Below are 16,077 nucleotides of genomic sequence, written 5' to 3' on the forward strand. Positions count from 1 at the left end.
CAGGCATTTCATTAATTAAGCTTGGACTCAGCTAGCTGACTTTTAATCAAAATCAGACACAAACTATCCACTGAATCTTTGTAGCTGCACAAAATGTATATATTAATTTCCTTCCATATATGTCTGAAGGTATGTTGAATGGCTATTATTATTGCTATTAAAACGAGATGATTTACTTGAATCCTTGTGATATTATTGCTGAAGCCAACGGCTTTGGGCTTTCTCCTCAATAGCCAACACAGTCCACCCAACCATGACCTAAGAAATTAAAATTTCATTGGAAAACATTTATTGGTTGCTGCCAATGCCATAAATGAAGAACAACCTCAAAAACCCTCTGTAATTGAAATCTAAATAATTATAAAGCCTAAAAAACCAAGTTCCTAAACACATTTTCTGCATGTTACTGGAATTAATATACTCTTAAAATACTTTGGTTAAGATTTATGCGCAAATCATATACAATCACATACTGAAATCAACTTTATGCTTGCACTGTTGCAAGTAACTGCATTTGCAACTCTCGATCAGTACTCTCCCATCGAAACACACAAAAACACAAGCAAACAAAGAAAAAGGATGAAAAACATGAGTCAAGACGACCTTATGGCCTCTCTTGGATATTGTTACCAACCTTGTTTGCCCACAAATCCGTGGTCCTGAACGGTCAAGTTAATTAATCTGAGAGCCTCTGCCACTGCTTGTCCCTGGCCTTTTAGGAGCAGAAAGAGAAACTACAACACCAGGGTCTTCCTGCATAAATGAAACCAAAAAAATTATCTATAGAATTTAAACATCGCATGCATAGAGGTTTATATATATGAATATACCAAAATAAAGAAGTTAGCAATCTTACTATGGTGGAAGGAGGGTCAGCTGCTGGATCTTTCACAGTGCTTGGTGGATCTGAATAGTCAGTTGTTGAACTTGAAGGTGGATCTTGACCTTCTCCAGAGGAAGCTACAGGGGATTCTGGGCAACGAGCAGCTGGAATATTATTTACTTCACCATCATCTTTGTTTGGACATGAGGGATTTTGGTGGAATTCAGGTTCAAGTCCCAAACACCTGCGAATAGCCCTTATAACTTCATGAAAAGACCAAGGATGGTAACCAGAAGTTCCTTCGGTCGTTACCTCCTTTGTTGATGAAGTATCTTCCATTGTTTTCTATCCAGCTAGCTAGTTCTTTCTTCAACTATTCCTCGTTTTTATTAGCCTTCTTAAATGCTTGGTTCGGTGGTCTACTGCTCTTCCTTTCAATGAGTAGTGCTTTAACGTTTAAACTCCTCAAGCAAAGACGAAAGTACAAAACTATCCCCTTGCTCTATCTTTCATCAAACTCTTACCTAATCTCCGTCCATATTTGATTAGATATGGATAACTTTTGTATTAATATTTTTTTAAAAAAATAAAAATAAAAATAAAAAGTTATAATTTATAATTTATACATATGTAATTTTTTTATAAGTATATATATTGATATATTTTTTAAATAAAAATCTATTTAATAAAAAATTTAGTTCTAAAATGATATGATTGCTCTAAGTGAAAGTGAAAATTCTTTCTTATCAATCATTTAAATGAAATTTTAATCAAATTAACCGGCTCAATATGCAAATAATTTTGAGTTCGGAATATATAGATGTTGATTTCGGTGCAAATTGTTTTAGACTTGAATTTTATGGATAACATTAATTTTGAATGTGCAATCTTAATTGGTACAACTCATTAACATCTTGTCTTAATCTCAAACTGATAAGTAACCTTATTATGTTACATTTAGGGGTGTAAACGAATAAAATTTTTGATGAATTGTTTGTAAATATCTTCGATTTTTATTTATTTATATTTATTTATTAAGTTTAACAAATGATATTGAATAATATTTTTATATTTGTTTATTAAACGAATCAAATACGAATAGAAGTCTATTTGGTTTATTTATGTTCATGAATAAGCTTATTTAAAATTCGTTTAAAACTTGTGCTTTTATTATTCGTTTTTTATTTGTTTACTATTCATTTATAATAATACTAATAAAATTACATTTTTATCCTTTATCTTAATTCCATTTTAAGGTTTGTTTATGTTTGTCTAGGTTAATTTATAATCGTTTAAGGTTTGTTTATTTAAATTTGTTTGGTTATGATTTGTTTATTGTTTATGAACATATTCATTTATATATGTTCGTAAATATATTCATTTAATATTTATAAACGAGCTCATTTAATTTAATTGAATCGAACAAAAACAACTTAATATTTAAACAAATCAAGTTCAAATGAATAGAGCAATTTTTTAACTGAACACAAATCGAACTCGAACATCTCTAAAAATAAATGAACAAGTCATAGACATAAGTTCGTTTATTTATGTTCGGTTCATTTATGGGCCTATAAATGTCATTAAACCATCAAAAAGAGAAAGGTTGAATGTAGGATTATGTTAAAATTTTGAAAAAAAGATAAAAAAATTTATCAAAAAAAAATTTAATAATAATTTAAACTTATGACAATTTATTGTAATCAGTCAACCTCTAAATTTTCTATTTTGTATCAATTGAATTTTTAAATATTTATTTTCATCCCAAGCTTTCGAGTAAAAGAAAATAAGTATTAATAGTTAACCAATTTTTGCCTAATAATAGTTCAATTGATGAAATATATATTTGAAATTTAATTGATTGTAATAAAATGATAGGGATTTGAATGAATATTTAATTTTTATTTGATTGCTTTTTTATCCATTTGCCTAAAATTTTATATTATGCACATCCAGCATCAGTGTTTTTTTTGCTTCTAAACCATTTAATTAGCACATCACAAAACCTAAACCAGCTTGGCATTTAGTTAAACACTTGTTTGCAAATAAGGTAATGATATATGTAGGTCAACAAGAAATTCATAGAACTTTATTTTTATGGCATGCACACGTTGTTTTGATTATACTACAATTTAAACATATCTAGTTCAAATTGTCAAAATTTATAGCGCATGTGTAGGGTTTGATTTGATATTGATTATTATCTCTCTATAAGATTATTAAAATTCAAAGTTCAAAATTTCTTTAATGACCTAGCTAGCTACTTATGGTGAATTTTATTTAATAAAAAAGAAATAGTAACCTTAAATATCAAAAAGAAATTTTCAGTTTTAGTTCGCAGAGAATGAGGGTTTCAAGTTTCATCAATAATCCCTACCTTCTCATGTATTTTATGTTTTATATGTGTTTATTTTTATTGGTAATAATAATTGTTGTTACATGTGTATTATGTAAATATTTATTTTTTATCTATTATTAAATGATAATTATATATTGAACATAAAATTGTATATTGTACATATAACATAATTTAATAAAGTACATGTATATTATATAAATATTAAAAAGGCCTTTGAACTGTTCAATTTTTTTTTATACAAGTCTTTATATTCTTATTTTATTCAAATAAGTTTTTATTCTTTCATTTGTATTTATATAAGGCCTTACTTAAAATAAAAGATTAAATTATATTAAAGGTTTATTTAAATACAAATTAAAAATTAAAAGTTTATTTGTATACAAATTAAAAGTTAATGACTTATTTAGATATAAATTAAAAGTTAAGAGAGTTTATTTAGATGTAATAAAAATATAAAAATATAAAAATTTATTTAAATAAAATGATAAAATCCATGATTTTTTTTTTTATTTTAGCCAACTTTTATTTTTAGTTCTGTCAATTACACACTATCAACAAATTATAATTTGTAATCTAGCAAAATTAGCATTTATTATAAAAACTTTATTACAAAATTCATATAATTTGTTAATAAAGTATTATATTTTTAACTTTAATGATCAAGAATAAAATCTAAACAGTCTCAAATATTAAAAAAAAGTTATTATCAAGGATTTAAAATTTTTGTATGATTTAAAATCTTATTTACTAAATTCATAATAAAAAATATTATAATAAAAAATATTATTTATCTTATCATTTCTTTCCCAAAGAATTATACTCATGAGATGACATATAATTACTATAATGTATTGTAATATATCATTATGTATCTAAGAATTGGTTAACTAATCTTTAAATTTATTAAGCTTAAATCAACTAGTCAACGTCAACTTGATTAAGGCTTGGATAACATAGTCATACTTTAGGGTCACCTAGATAAGGTACGCCAAAACAGCTATATCAGCTGCTTTAAGGAAATGGCTTGCCTTTCGCCAAAGGAAAAACTTACTTAAGATCCCAATGACAACCTGTCAAGATAGTCATTTTAAAACTGACCACTTGGCACTTAACTTTCTGAGACCATTAAATGTAACTTTAATCTACCTGGGATCATTAAATTAAACTCATATCTACTCATATGCATCCTTCTCGAGCTTCATGTAGACATCTCATCAGCTATTAACTGTTCCAGCTAGGTCCTTGCCTCTTGGTTTTATACATAAAGAAATTGGAAGATCAGGTACTTAAGAAAGAACACTATGTGCATTCTTAGTTTTCCCTCCATTAAAGCTTCCTTTACATACTTCACCACTTTCATCTCTTTCTTTCTTTTCTTAACTTAGATACAATATTAACTTGAGCATCAAAGTGCACCTTGGAGTAATTAATCTAGCACCCCCTGACTGTATTCATTGGTTATAGGTTCTACTTATCTTCCCTATAACCTTACCTTACCTTCTTTTAGCTAAGACAACCCAAAAATACCATCAATAATTAGCACTGTTTGTGGGAAATAATAGCCATGTCTGACCAACCACATTCTTCCAAATCTTTAACTTCCATCATTGATGCTTCTATTCAACTGGCAATCGTTACTAATGCAGCATCTTTGCTACCAACTTCTTCCTAAATCCCATCACAAACCTATCTTGTTGGAATTCTCCATTCCCTAATAATCCATTGTCATTAGATTACACATCTTTTAGGTTTTTACTAGAATTTAATGGGAGTTCTATCCCAAATGTAATATTAACTTCGTCGTTGGTCCATATCACTGTAGTTGGACCTTCAAATCCTGTTTTCCAGTTACCCATAACACAAATTCCTTCTTTATAACCCATTAATGCCAGTCAGTTTCCAAACATTTCTTCTATAACTTCCATCATACATGTCTCACTCCTATTGCCATAAATTCCACCATATCAACCCATCATTCAATAACTTCCACTAAATTTCTACCAAGCTTTTATTACTTAAATACAACTTTTAAATGCTCAAGTGGCCACTCAACAAAGATTGCTCTAGCAGTACCAACAAGCCACTCAATAGTCCTTTAGGAATGATCCCACCCTAGAGAAAACTCAGCCTCTTCTTTTAGGGAACCACCACCATAAAACTTGACCCTCCTTACAAAAACATACCTTCAAACACTACAAAGTAGTACCCACCATAACAATCATACCATAGTAAACCCTACACAAAATTAAGCCCATGCAAACCCAAATCTGGATAATGAGCTAGTTAAGCAAATTGATACACTATGCAAAGAACTAGCTATCTTGAAAAAAGAGAAAAACAAATATTTTTAGTGCCTTTAGGATGATCACAACCCCCTCACACATACCATTAGATAAACCGACACCTCTTTTTCCCTTAAACTACCAAAAGATATATACAACGGACCACCAACCTAAAAGATTACATAAACCATTTTAGAACTTTCATAAACCTACATAATGCGTCTGATACGGTGAAGTGCAAGGTTTTTCCCACCACCATATCACCTAAATGTAGATCTAGCTGCCAAATCGATTAACTAGAAGAAAAGAAAATTTACCTTTAAATGAATCCAAGTAATCAAGGAAAAAGTAGATAAATTGCTAATAGTTGGATATATAAAAAAAGTCAAATATCTTAACTAGTTTGCCAATATGGTGTTGGTAAAAAAAGTGAATGATAAATGGAAAATGTGTGTAGATTTTACTAATTTGAACAAAGAATGCCCTAAGGATAGCTTTCCTTTGCTTTTAGTGGATAGGTGGATGGATTTCTCTGTGAGTCATAAGTTCTTGAGTTTTATGTATACTTTCTCATAGTACAACAAGATAAAATTGGCAAGGATAAATTATGAGAAAACATCCTTTATCCCCAACGATGGTTTGTTTTGATATATAGTGATACTTTTTTGATTGAAAATTATATAAGCCACCTATCAGAGATTGGTGAATAAGATTTTAAAAAATAGATCAAACGATTGTTAAAGGTATATGTAGATGACATATAGTGAAAAGCTTCTCATTGGAACAATATGTACAAGATCTAATAGAAGCTTTTGCCATCCTAAGAAGATACAATATAAAATTGCTACCAAGTGTACATTTGGTGTGAAGGTAGGGAAGCTTCTAGGCTTCATGGTTTCTAACAGGGGGATTGAGGCAAACCTTAAGAAAATGATAGCCATCTTAGACATGAAACCTTCACATACTATCAAGGAGATTTAAAGACTAACAGGAAGAGTGACAGCCTTTAATAGGTTTGTGTCCAAGTTGGCAAACAAGTGCTTACCATTTTTCAAAGTTTTTTGATGTGACACTAAGTTCAAATGGGATGAGCAGTGATAGAAAGCCTTTAAAAAACTTAAGCAATATTTCCATTCACCACTTTTGCTCACCAACCTTGTTCTTGGTAAGCCCTTATATGTATATCTCATAGCTTCTAATGAAATTATGGCAATAATATTGGTAAAAAAAGTAAATAGGAATCAAGTTCCAGTGTATTATGCAACTAGAGCTTTACAAAATGGAGAGGTTAATTATATAAGACTAGAGAAGATAGCCTTTATGTTGGTCATGGCAAGTCATCAATTACAATAATACTTTCATGCACATGCCATAATTGTTCTAACAGACTAGCCATGCATGAAGGTATTATATAAAATCAACATTTTAGGAAGAATGATGAAATGAAGTATTAAGCTAAATGAGTTTCACCTCGAGTGCAAGCTAAAGATGTTCATCAAGGCCCAAGTTCTAGCAGACTCTCTCATCGAGTGTTTTTTCACACTCGAGGTAAAAACTCTACCTTAAACAAAACCCTTACCTATACCTCTAAATGCCCGAACAGAATAGCCTTAACTATAACCATAAAAAACATAAGAGATAGATAAACCAATTGAACCTCACATTATCCCCCAAATTATTCAAAGCCCCTTAGTAGTAAGCCTATTGCCAAAGCACACATGGTTATTGTATGTGGATAGTTCATCAAGAAAAGATGGCTCTAGCATAAAGATTTTGTTATTGAGCCCAATAAGGCAGGAGTGACAGTATGGTTTGTCCTTCGATTTTTCTATCTCCAACAATGTAGCTGAGTATAAGGTTTTAACTGTAAGGCTCAAATTAAAAGCTAACCTGAATGTCAAAGACTTTATACTATATATAGACTCTCAATTAGTTGTTGACCAAATGAATAGTGAGTATGAAGTCAGGGATCCCACACTCATTAATTTTTATGCAATTATTCATCAACTTAGTCAGTATTTCACTGTAATGACCTTGCAGTAAGTCCTTTATACTAGCAATGCCAAGGTTAATTTCTTATCCAAGTTGGTAGCATCTATTGAGATCAAAGAGCATAAAATAATCTTGTTGGTGTATATGCCTGCACCTCGATACTTACAAACCACACCCATCTAAAAAGAGGATAGCTAGATGAATCCCATTAAGACGTACCTCAAAAGGGAGTATCTTTTCAATCTTGTAAAGTGAAAAGAGGTATAAAAAAAAGCAATAAGGTTTGCATTAATGAAAGATAATTTATACAAAAAAGCTTTCTCAGGCCTCCTTTTTAAGTGTCTCTCCATCTAAAGTAAAATATATGTTAAAGGAAATCCATAAAGGGTTGTGTAACCATCATGTAAATGGGTGAGCGCTGGCACAAAAAGTATTGAGATAAGGTTATTATTGGCCTACAGTGAAGAAAGATACAGTGGTGTTGGTTAAAAGATATGACAAGTGCTAAAAATTCACTAAAGTCCCTAGGTAGTGAATAGAAGCTCTTAATCAGATTTCAATCCATGGCCATTCATGCAGTGGGTTATTGATATTTTAGGATCATTCTCCATAACGATTGCCCAAAAAAAGTTCATGATAATGGCCTGTGTTACGAAGTGAGTAGAGGTAGAACCAATGGCCACTATCATAATTAAATAAAAAAAAACTTTGTCTTAAAGTATATTATGTGTTGTAGGTTTAGTCTCCCTCACACCATTATGGCAGATAATGAAACATAATTCTAGGCCGACAAGTTGAAATGGTTCTACCAAAACTTTAAAGTAGCCTTAGTACACAGTTCAATGGCCTATCTTTAAACAAATAGGTAAATAAAATCCATGAACTAGAAAATTCTAACTACCCTCAATAAAAAGTTAAATGAAACAAAAGGGGTAAGGGTAAAAGAAACCCTTGGTATACTTTAGGCGATCAGGACCACAGATTATTCAATGATAGAGGAATGCCCTTTACTTTGACTTATGGGATAGAAGCAGTGATACCTATTGAGATGGGCATGAACACACTAAGGGTAACACATTTTGACACTAGCCAGAATGAAGAAGCTTTGAAGGCTAACTTAGATTTATTGTAAGAAACTAAGGACTTGATCGAAGTTAGAATGGCTGCCAAGACTCAACATGTTGCCAAATATTACAATTCCAGAGTTAAGCACAGACACTTCTAAGTTAGTAACATAGCACAGATACTTCCAAGTTAGTGACATGGTACTCAAAAATTACGAAGCCAACAAGCCATAAGAAGAAAAAAAAAGCTGTCACCCAATTAGGAAGAACTGTATAAAGTATCAATAGTAATTGGGTTTAGAGCTTATAGGCTAGAAGACATGGGAGCAACCCCACACCAAGGACTTAGAATGTTGCTTACTTGAAGAATACTACATCTAACCAGGTCTTTTACATTTTACAACATCTCTGATTAGTCGTATTTACATTTTAATACCTATATATTTTTAAATTATATATTTGGGTTTCACCCCCTTCTCATAAGCAATCTTGTACAGGAAATATCTTAATGAAGATTGATGGTGTTTTATTGCCTTTCTCTAAACTTTATCCCATAACTTATACATTTATTGCATTAAAACATATGGACAAGCATAGACCCTACTTCTTGCTGACACAATCGACGTGCCCTTATATGTCACATTTATTATGTTAAGGTTTTAAGCCAATACGCTCAATGAGCCTCTATGTGCCACATTTATTACATTAAGGCATATGGGTGAACATTAATCCCATTTTTGATCGATACACTCAATGCGCCCCTATACGTCACATTTATTGTGCTAAGGCATATAAGAGAACATAGACCTCATTTTTTGTCGACATGCTTAATGCCCCTTATACACCACATTTATTACATTAAGGCATATGAGCGAACACAGATCCTACTTCTTGTCGACAGACCTAATATGCCCTAGTGCACCATTTATTGTGTTAAGGCTTTAAGCCAACATTTTCAATGTGCCCTTGTACACCCTTTTATTAAGTTAAGGCTTTATACCAACATGCCAATGAGCCCTTGTGTACCTCACTTATCGTGTTAAAGTTCTGCACCAACATGCTCGACATGCCCTTGTGCACCATATGTCTATTGCATTAAAGCTCTTTATGCCCAATACACTCCATGCGTTATTCTTCACCTTGCTAATACAATAATAACATCAACAAGGCTAACACATGACTGATATGCCAAGGAAAAGACAACATGAAATTCCTCACACCAAGGTACACATACTTGTCACTTTTAACAAGTTATTTTATTTTCATTATTGAGCCTAAATATTTTAAGGCACTTTTACTAATAAACTCTTCATGCAATTCTTAAAATCAACCAATAAGCTACACCATTAAATCTGACATATTATCTCTTTGATGAAAAAAAGTTTAGTTCACAGTGTTAAGATTACAATTGGTTTGTTATGCTCTGAGTAGCAGCTTAACTTATTGCATGTAAACCTTATAATATTGATTATGCTACTTAGTTTAACTTGCATGAATTCTTAGAGTTTAACTCTAGTGCTAAGTGTTTACTTTACAACATAGTCTCTATTGAAAACTAGTATAATGCAAGACTAGTATACTTGAACAAAGTTCCAACTTAGCCAATTCTTGTAACAGATGTCTCATTATTATCAACTTTGCATGAAGTTTGATAAAATTTTGCTCTTAGTCATTTCTTCTACAAGTAAATATATGGCTAACTTATGTCAACAATTACAATCAAGTTACTAAACTAGTAAAATGAGCTAAGACAGAGATTATGAAAAATTCATTTTATTAATAACTGTAAAAAGTGTACATCATCAAACAACATCAAATATTATAATTCAAAAAAATGAAAAAAAATACAAATAAAAACCTTAAAGGATAAAAAATGCATCATCCTTAGCAGTAGAGATGGCAGGCTCACCTTTAATAGGAGTAACAGAAGCCCCAACAACTAGCTCTCCAAAAAATACAAGTGTAGGCTCAATAAAAGGTAGGGGAGCAACATCATCAATAACCCCATGTCCCTTAAGGGCAAGTTTAGAGTCAAAACTCCTGGCCTCAGCATTACTGGAGGAACCTAGTAGAGCATTTAAGTCTAGGCCTACAACAATTTCAATAGATTCTTTAGAGGCTTTTAAACCCTCTAGTAAAGCTAAATCTTTAATATACTCTACATTAAATCCCTTTGGAGGCTCTTTCATTTCTGTAAATTCAATACCTCTTAAGTTTAAGAGCCTTATGTAGAGTCGCATATGGTACAATGTAGACAATTTGTATTACGACCAAGTACTCATATAGACTTCAATCCACTTACATCTTAATCATATGTCTTCTTAGAAGATTTTACCTTTTTTCATTTTTAACATAGATTTTATCTTTGCTAACTACTATTTCACTTGCAGAGTGCGAGCCAAGGCCTTGTCTCTATCAGCAGGGTTTGAGTAAGGGCTGATATTGAAACAGTAAAAGCTAGAAGAGTAACAGCTGTTGTCATAATGCAAGGACCCTTAATGGAAAAGAAGCAGTAGTTGGCATAATAGCGATGGCCTTAACTGGAATTGTAAGAATAATTGTAATAGCTAAGGTAAAGCTTGATGCAGTATAAGCAAGAGGTAGAAGAGGTAGAGCTAGAACAATAATAGCAGCATTTGCAGCAGATAAAGTAGAGCCTCCAACTATAGGTTTAACAGCAAGAAGTGAACTAGCAACTAAAAACCTCTTCTTTTTTTTTCCTCTCTTAGCCAATGATCTTTTAAAATTTAACTTGATGATCCATCTTTACAAAATAAAAACACAGGAATTAAAATTAGTTTACTAGAACAATAACTAGAAATAAACATAATAGTTACCCTTAATAGGGCCACTACTACTTAGCATATTCACATTCCTTCCCCTATTACTCTTTCTTTTACGTTTCAGCTTTTTATTGCCTTTATTCTATTCAACTCTAGGTAAAAGAGTTAGTACAAGAACTGAGGTAGAAACTAGTGTAAGACTCGATGTAAGAGTTGGGGAAGAGACTACTTCAGGGGCTAGCTTTCCCACTCTAATAAGAGTATCCCTTGGGTCGACTTCTGGCCTCTTAGGATGCTTGACTTTCACAATCATTCTTTTCACTATAATAATAACATACAAATCACAAATAAACAAGTCAACATTAACAACAAGTTCTATAATACCATAAGTTAAACACCAAACACAATAGCTCAATGAATAACTTACATCTCTGACCATTGAGATAGGCCTTTGCATCCTTACCTTAGGTTGTACCCTCTTCTTAAGCCTTCTTTTTCTCTAATTTCTCTTTAACAATGCAGCCAAAGTTTGGTCTTCCTCAATGATGGCATAGTAGTCATAAATGTTCCTAGGCATGGCTAATTTCTTATGAGAGATTTTTGGCATTCTTCAATGCTTATACCTATTTAACTTTATCTCTACTTAGCTTAAGTATCTCTTTTGTCAAATGACTAGCATATGACTACCTTATTTTAAAAGGAAACCTCATCTTTGTTACCTTGGTACGTGCCATAATAAACTAATCATAGTAGAATAAATGTTGAAAGATAGATCTACAATGATCGTTTTGTCTTAAGTTTGTAGGAAGTATAATCAGACATAAGCTTCCCTTAATATGTACGTCAAAATGATGTTCATTAAGGGCACCCACCCATTTGATTTGTAAAAGATGAGGTACATCACCAAAATAACCTAAGTAATTAGTGCAAGCTTATTTGCAACAATGTTGAAAATGGCCAGAACAAATGGAAAATTTGGTTCAATAGCTGCTGAAACCTATAGTGAAAGTTATGCTGGTAGAACCCTGTAATGTCTTCAAACTACCCTATTTGGCCTATAGTGAACCCTAGAAGAGGCAAAAAAACTTTATACATAGAATCATTATAGTCAAACATCACTTGATCTAATTCATGCTCTATTTTCATATGGGTGGCATAGCAAACATAACCATCTGGAGGCCATAAACCTATCACCAAATCCTTTGGCTCCTCTACAACAACTCATTTCCCCTTATCCTACCTACATCCAGCACTAAAGGCATCGCCACTAACATTATGGGGCTTTTCCCTCTTTAATCACTATATTGCCATTACAGTTACAACCAGCCTATCCCTTAGCCTTCACAACCCCTAAGTTGGCTACCCTCAACCCTTTTTATGGCCCTCTGAGTGTTTCCCTCTCTAATCTGGCCATCGATATTAGTGGTTGAAGCCCTAAACTCACTCTTCTTGTCAAAGCTCTCAATAACAATCCTTTTTTTCGATGCCATTTCTCTCTTTTTCTCAAATAACCCAAATACTAAATAGAAGTAAAACAAAGAATTGCAAGAACCTTACCTAGAAAAAAAAAACTTTAAAGTTTGTAAGAACATAAAAAAAAGCACAAAAGGTAAAAAGCACAAACTCTTTCTTTCTTGAAAGTAAATAGCAAAGGTGAAAGCTAAAATTTTTCTTAAGTATCCAATTTATACCTAGCCAAAGGGCAAATGTGAAATGAAACCTTTGAAACAACACCTTCTTGATTTGTTTTAATTGATTCAGGAATAACCTACTTTAATGCCCCCTTAAACCCAACCCTTTGGTTACTCATTTTTCAAAATTAAAACATTCATTCCCTCATAAAAACTAGATACATTTTTAGAAATTATAACCATTAAAAGCAGCTCTCATTTCCCAACATGACATGTGGCCTATCTAGCCACTTCCCTAAAAAACATGATGTGTGCAACACACGACCCTATAACAGACATTTTAATCATGCGCACTCCATAGATAAGTGTAAAATTTTTACAAAAATTTTTCTAAAGTCCCCAACTACTGCTCCCTGTGGCTTTACCATTTCCCAAGCTCACCATGGACACTTATTATTTCCCAGTGTGACACATCATCAATCAAACTTATCGAGTACACCTATCTCATCCACAAGGATACCCCTGCATAACTATTCACCAAAGGCATTCATCTCACCTTAAAGAACACGTTATTGTGCCAAGCTCACCAAGCTACAAAAATCCATTACCAAAGCACTTTTTCTTCTATTCTCTTCTTTTTCTTTTTCAAGCATTGGATAGCAGTCTGAATGTGGTTACTTTATAACCCCCTTTAGACTTGGGGATAAATTTTTATGTCTAAGTCAACTAGTCAACAGTCAACTTGGTTAAGGCTTGGTCAACACAATCATACCTTGTGGTCGCCTAGATAAGGCACGCTTAAACAGCTGCATCACTTACTCCAAAGAAATGGCTCGCCTTTCACCAAATGAAGGACTTGTCCAAGGTTCTACTGACAACCTATCAAGATAGTCACTTTAGAACTAACTGCTTGGCACCCAACTTGCTTGAGATCAACAAATGCAGGTCACACCTAATTAGGATCATTAAATATAACTTAGATTTGCCCACATAAACCCTTCTCAAGCTCCACATAGACATCTCATTAACTATTAACTATCTCAATCAAGTCACCATTTGTTAGTCTCATACATTAGGTAATTGGAAAGTACGTAAAAGACAACACTACTATACACTATAAAGTTTCCCCTTCTTTGAAATTTCCTCCACACATTTCACCACTTTCATCTTTTTCCTCCCTTCATTCCTTCCTTACCTTAAATATAATACTCACTTGAATGTCGAGACATGCCCCGGAGTAATAACTCTAATGCCCCTTGATTGTATTCTTTAACTACAAATTCTAGTTGTCTTCCCTTTAACCTCACTTCACGTCACCTCTTTCAGGCTAAAACAACCTAAAAACACCATAAACAAAATTTATTCAATAATTATATATCATATTAAAGAATACAAATATTTGATTTAAAATTATTTGGGCAAGCAACATAACTAAAAGCAGTTTTTTTAGCAAAACTTTATATAAAATTATCTGCATCAATTATTAAAAAGAAAATCATGGAAGGTAATCCTATTTAAAACATGTTTTCTTCCGTCAAGTAAATCAACCATGTGTACTAATACATACATCATTCTTTGACTTACATGATAATTGATATTTATGTTGAAAAAATCAAAACATGCAAGAAAATAGGTTCATCTAGTATAATTAAGAATTTCTAATTATGAGTCGATAGATTTTTGTATCAATTTATATTGTAGTTGATATTTAGAGATTGTAGATTTAAATGAGTTTATACGTGAAATATCCTTTTCAATAAAATAAATATAAGTTTAAACGGTCTAAAAGTAGAGACAAATTTTCAAAAAAAATAAAAAAAATTCTGATTATGAATATAAAGAGAGCATTACAGTTGAAACCTATATATGTCTATCCTAACTTTGATATGGTATTTTGAGACAAGACAATTTTGCTTTGAGAAAATAGAAAATTAGTAACCAAAATTAAATTGTAAGGGTAGTAAGGTAATTACCTAAATATGTATTAATTAAATATGTATTAGGTCTGTTCAAAAGAAAATGTTCTGATGTCATTAATATTATTAAAGAAGCTGGACAGGTTTGCAACCTACTCCGTTGAAGGATGTCAGAAGACAGGTAACAATTCATGGAAGTTCCCTGTTTGTGCATTAGAGACAAAGGGAAAAAGAGGAAAAAAACAAATAAAAAATTCGTCATATTCATCTTCTCCCTACGAAGATTTCAGATCCATCTAAGAAGAATCATACAAAGCGCACGCACTTGCTATGGAAAAGGGAAAATTTTGTGGGGAGAAATATTTGTTGAGATTTAAAGTTGTTATTGGGGTCAGTATAAGTTAGTTTCAACTCACTCGATCCAAATTGATTGAATTCGAATAAATTAATTTAATTAATTTTGTTTTCATAATAATTAATTAAATAAAATTATTTAATTAATTAATTTTTAATTTTAAAAATTAATAATCAAACAGATCATTTTTAGTGTATATTTTTAAATCTATTATATATAATATAAATGTATATAAATATTTTTTAATTTATATTTTAAAATGATGAATAAGACATTTATGACAAAATTATAAGATGAATTTTATTGAATGAAAATTTGTTATAAAATTATTATTCAAAATTAGTAAGAAAATGGTGAAAAATTAAGTTTTTTGGTTGAGTCAATCAATCTTAAGTTGATTAAGTTATTTTTTTGTTATTCAAAACAAATCAATCGATTTCGAGTAATTTTTATTTTAAGAGAGATTGATTAAATTAATTTTTAAATTTTTAAAATTAAACTAATTAAAAGGATCAAATGACTCACTCTTAATTGTTACAAATTTATAATATGAAGCTCAAAATTCAATTAATAGTGATATGAACTTATTACTATTTGCAGCTATGAGTATCAAGATTCAAGAATCCTTTTCTTACACTTATTTTTCTTGAAAAATTTGTTCGAGTTGTGTCGGACACTTTCACCATTTTTGTTTTTCATTTCTATCCATTGCAAGTATGGGACTCAATTATTAATTGTTTTACAACTCAAAGTAGTTGTTTGTCCCTTAGGGTCTATAGTTATTTTGGATTCCGACTAATCCGAAGTTGAATCAGGTTAGATCCCATAAGGAAGTAAGTTCTCTCAAATTTATTTTTTTCATTCACAAGACT

At 31.4% G+C, this 16,077-nt stretch overlaps 1 protein-coding gene across 1 annotated transcript; it reads right to left on the reverse strand.

Moving 5' to 3' along the window:
• Positions 1 to 498: 498 nt before the first annotated feature.
• On the reverse strand, positions 499 to 1,299 carry LOC149513099 (uncharacterized). The gene is made up of 2 exons (XM_089749645.1): positions 857 to 1,299; positions 499 to 753 (listed from the first exon to the last, which is right to left on the reverse strand). The coding sequence occupies exons 1-2, from the start codon at positions 1,160 to 1,162 to the stop codon at positions 673 to 675; spliced, it is 387 nt and encodes a 128-aa protein (XP_089605771.1). The 5' UTR covers positions 1,163 to 1,299; the 3' UTR covers positions 499 to 672.
• Between the last annotated feature and the right edge of the window lie 14,778 nt (positions 1,300 to 16,077).

Source organism: Durio zibethinus, chromosome 20 (assembly GCF_047325235.1).
Source record: "Durio zibethinus cultivar Kanyao isolate XHJ-2024 chromosome 20, ASM4732523v1, whole genome shotgun sequence".
Taxonomy (NCBI): Eukaryota; Viridiplantae; Streptophyta; class Magnoliopsida; order Malvales; family Malvaceae; genus Durio; species Durio zibethinus.

What these genes read in the sequence shown, in the direction of transcription:
- LOC149513099 (XM_089749645.1), bottom strand. Translation starts at nt 1,162, where the DNA reads ATGGAAGATACTTCATCAACAAAGGAGGTAACGACCGAAGGAACTTCT. An exon ending in CTGACCCTCCTTCCACCATA is followed by an intron (nt 754 to 856) that starts GTAAGATTGCTA and finishes TCATTTATGCAG; the next exon opens with GAAGACCCTGGTGTTGTAGT.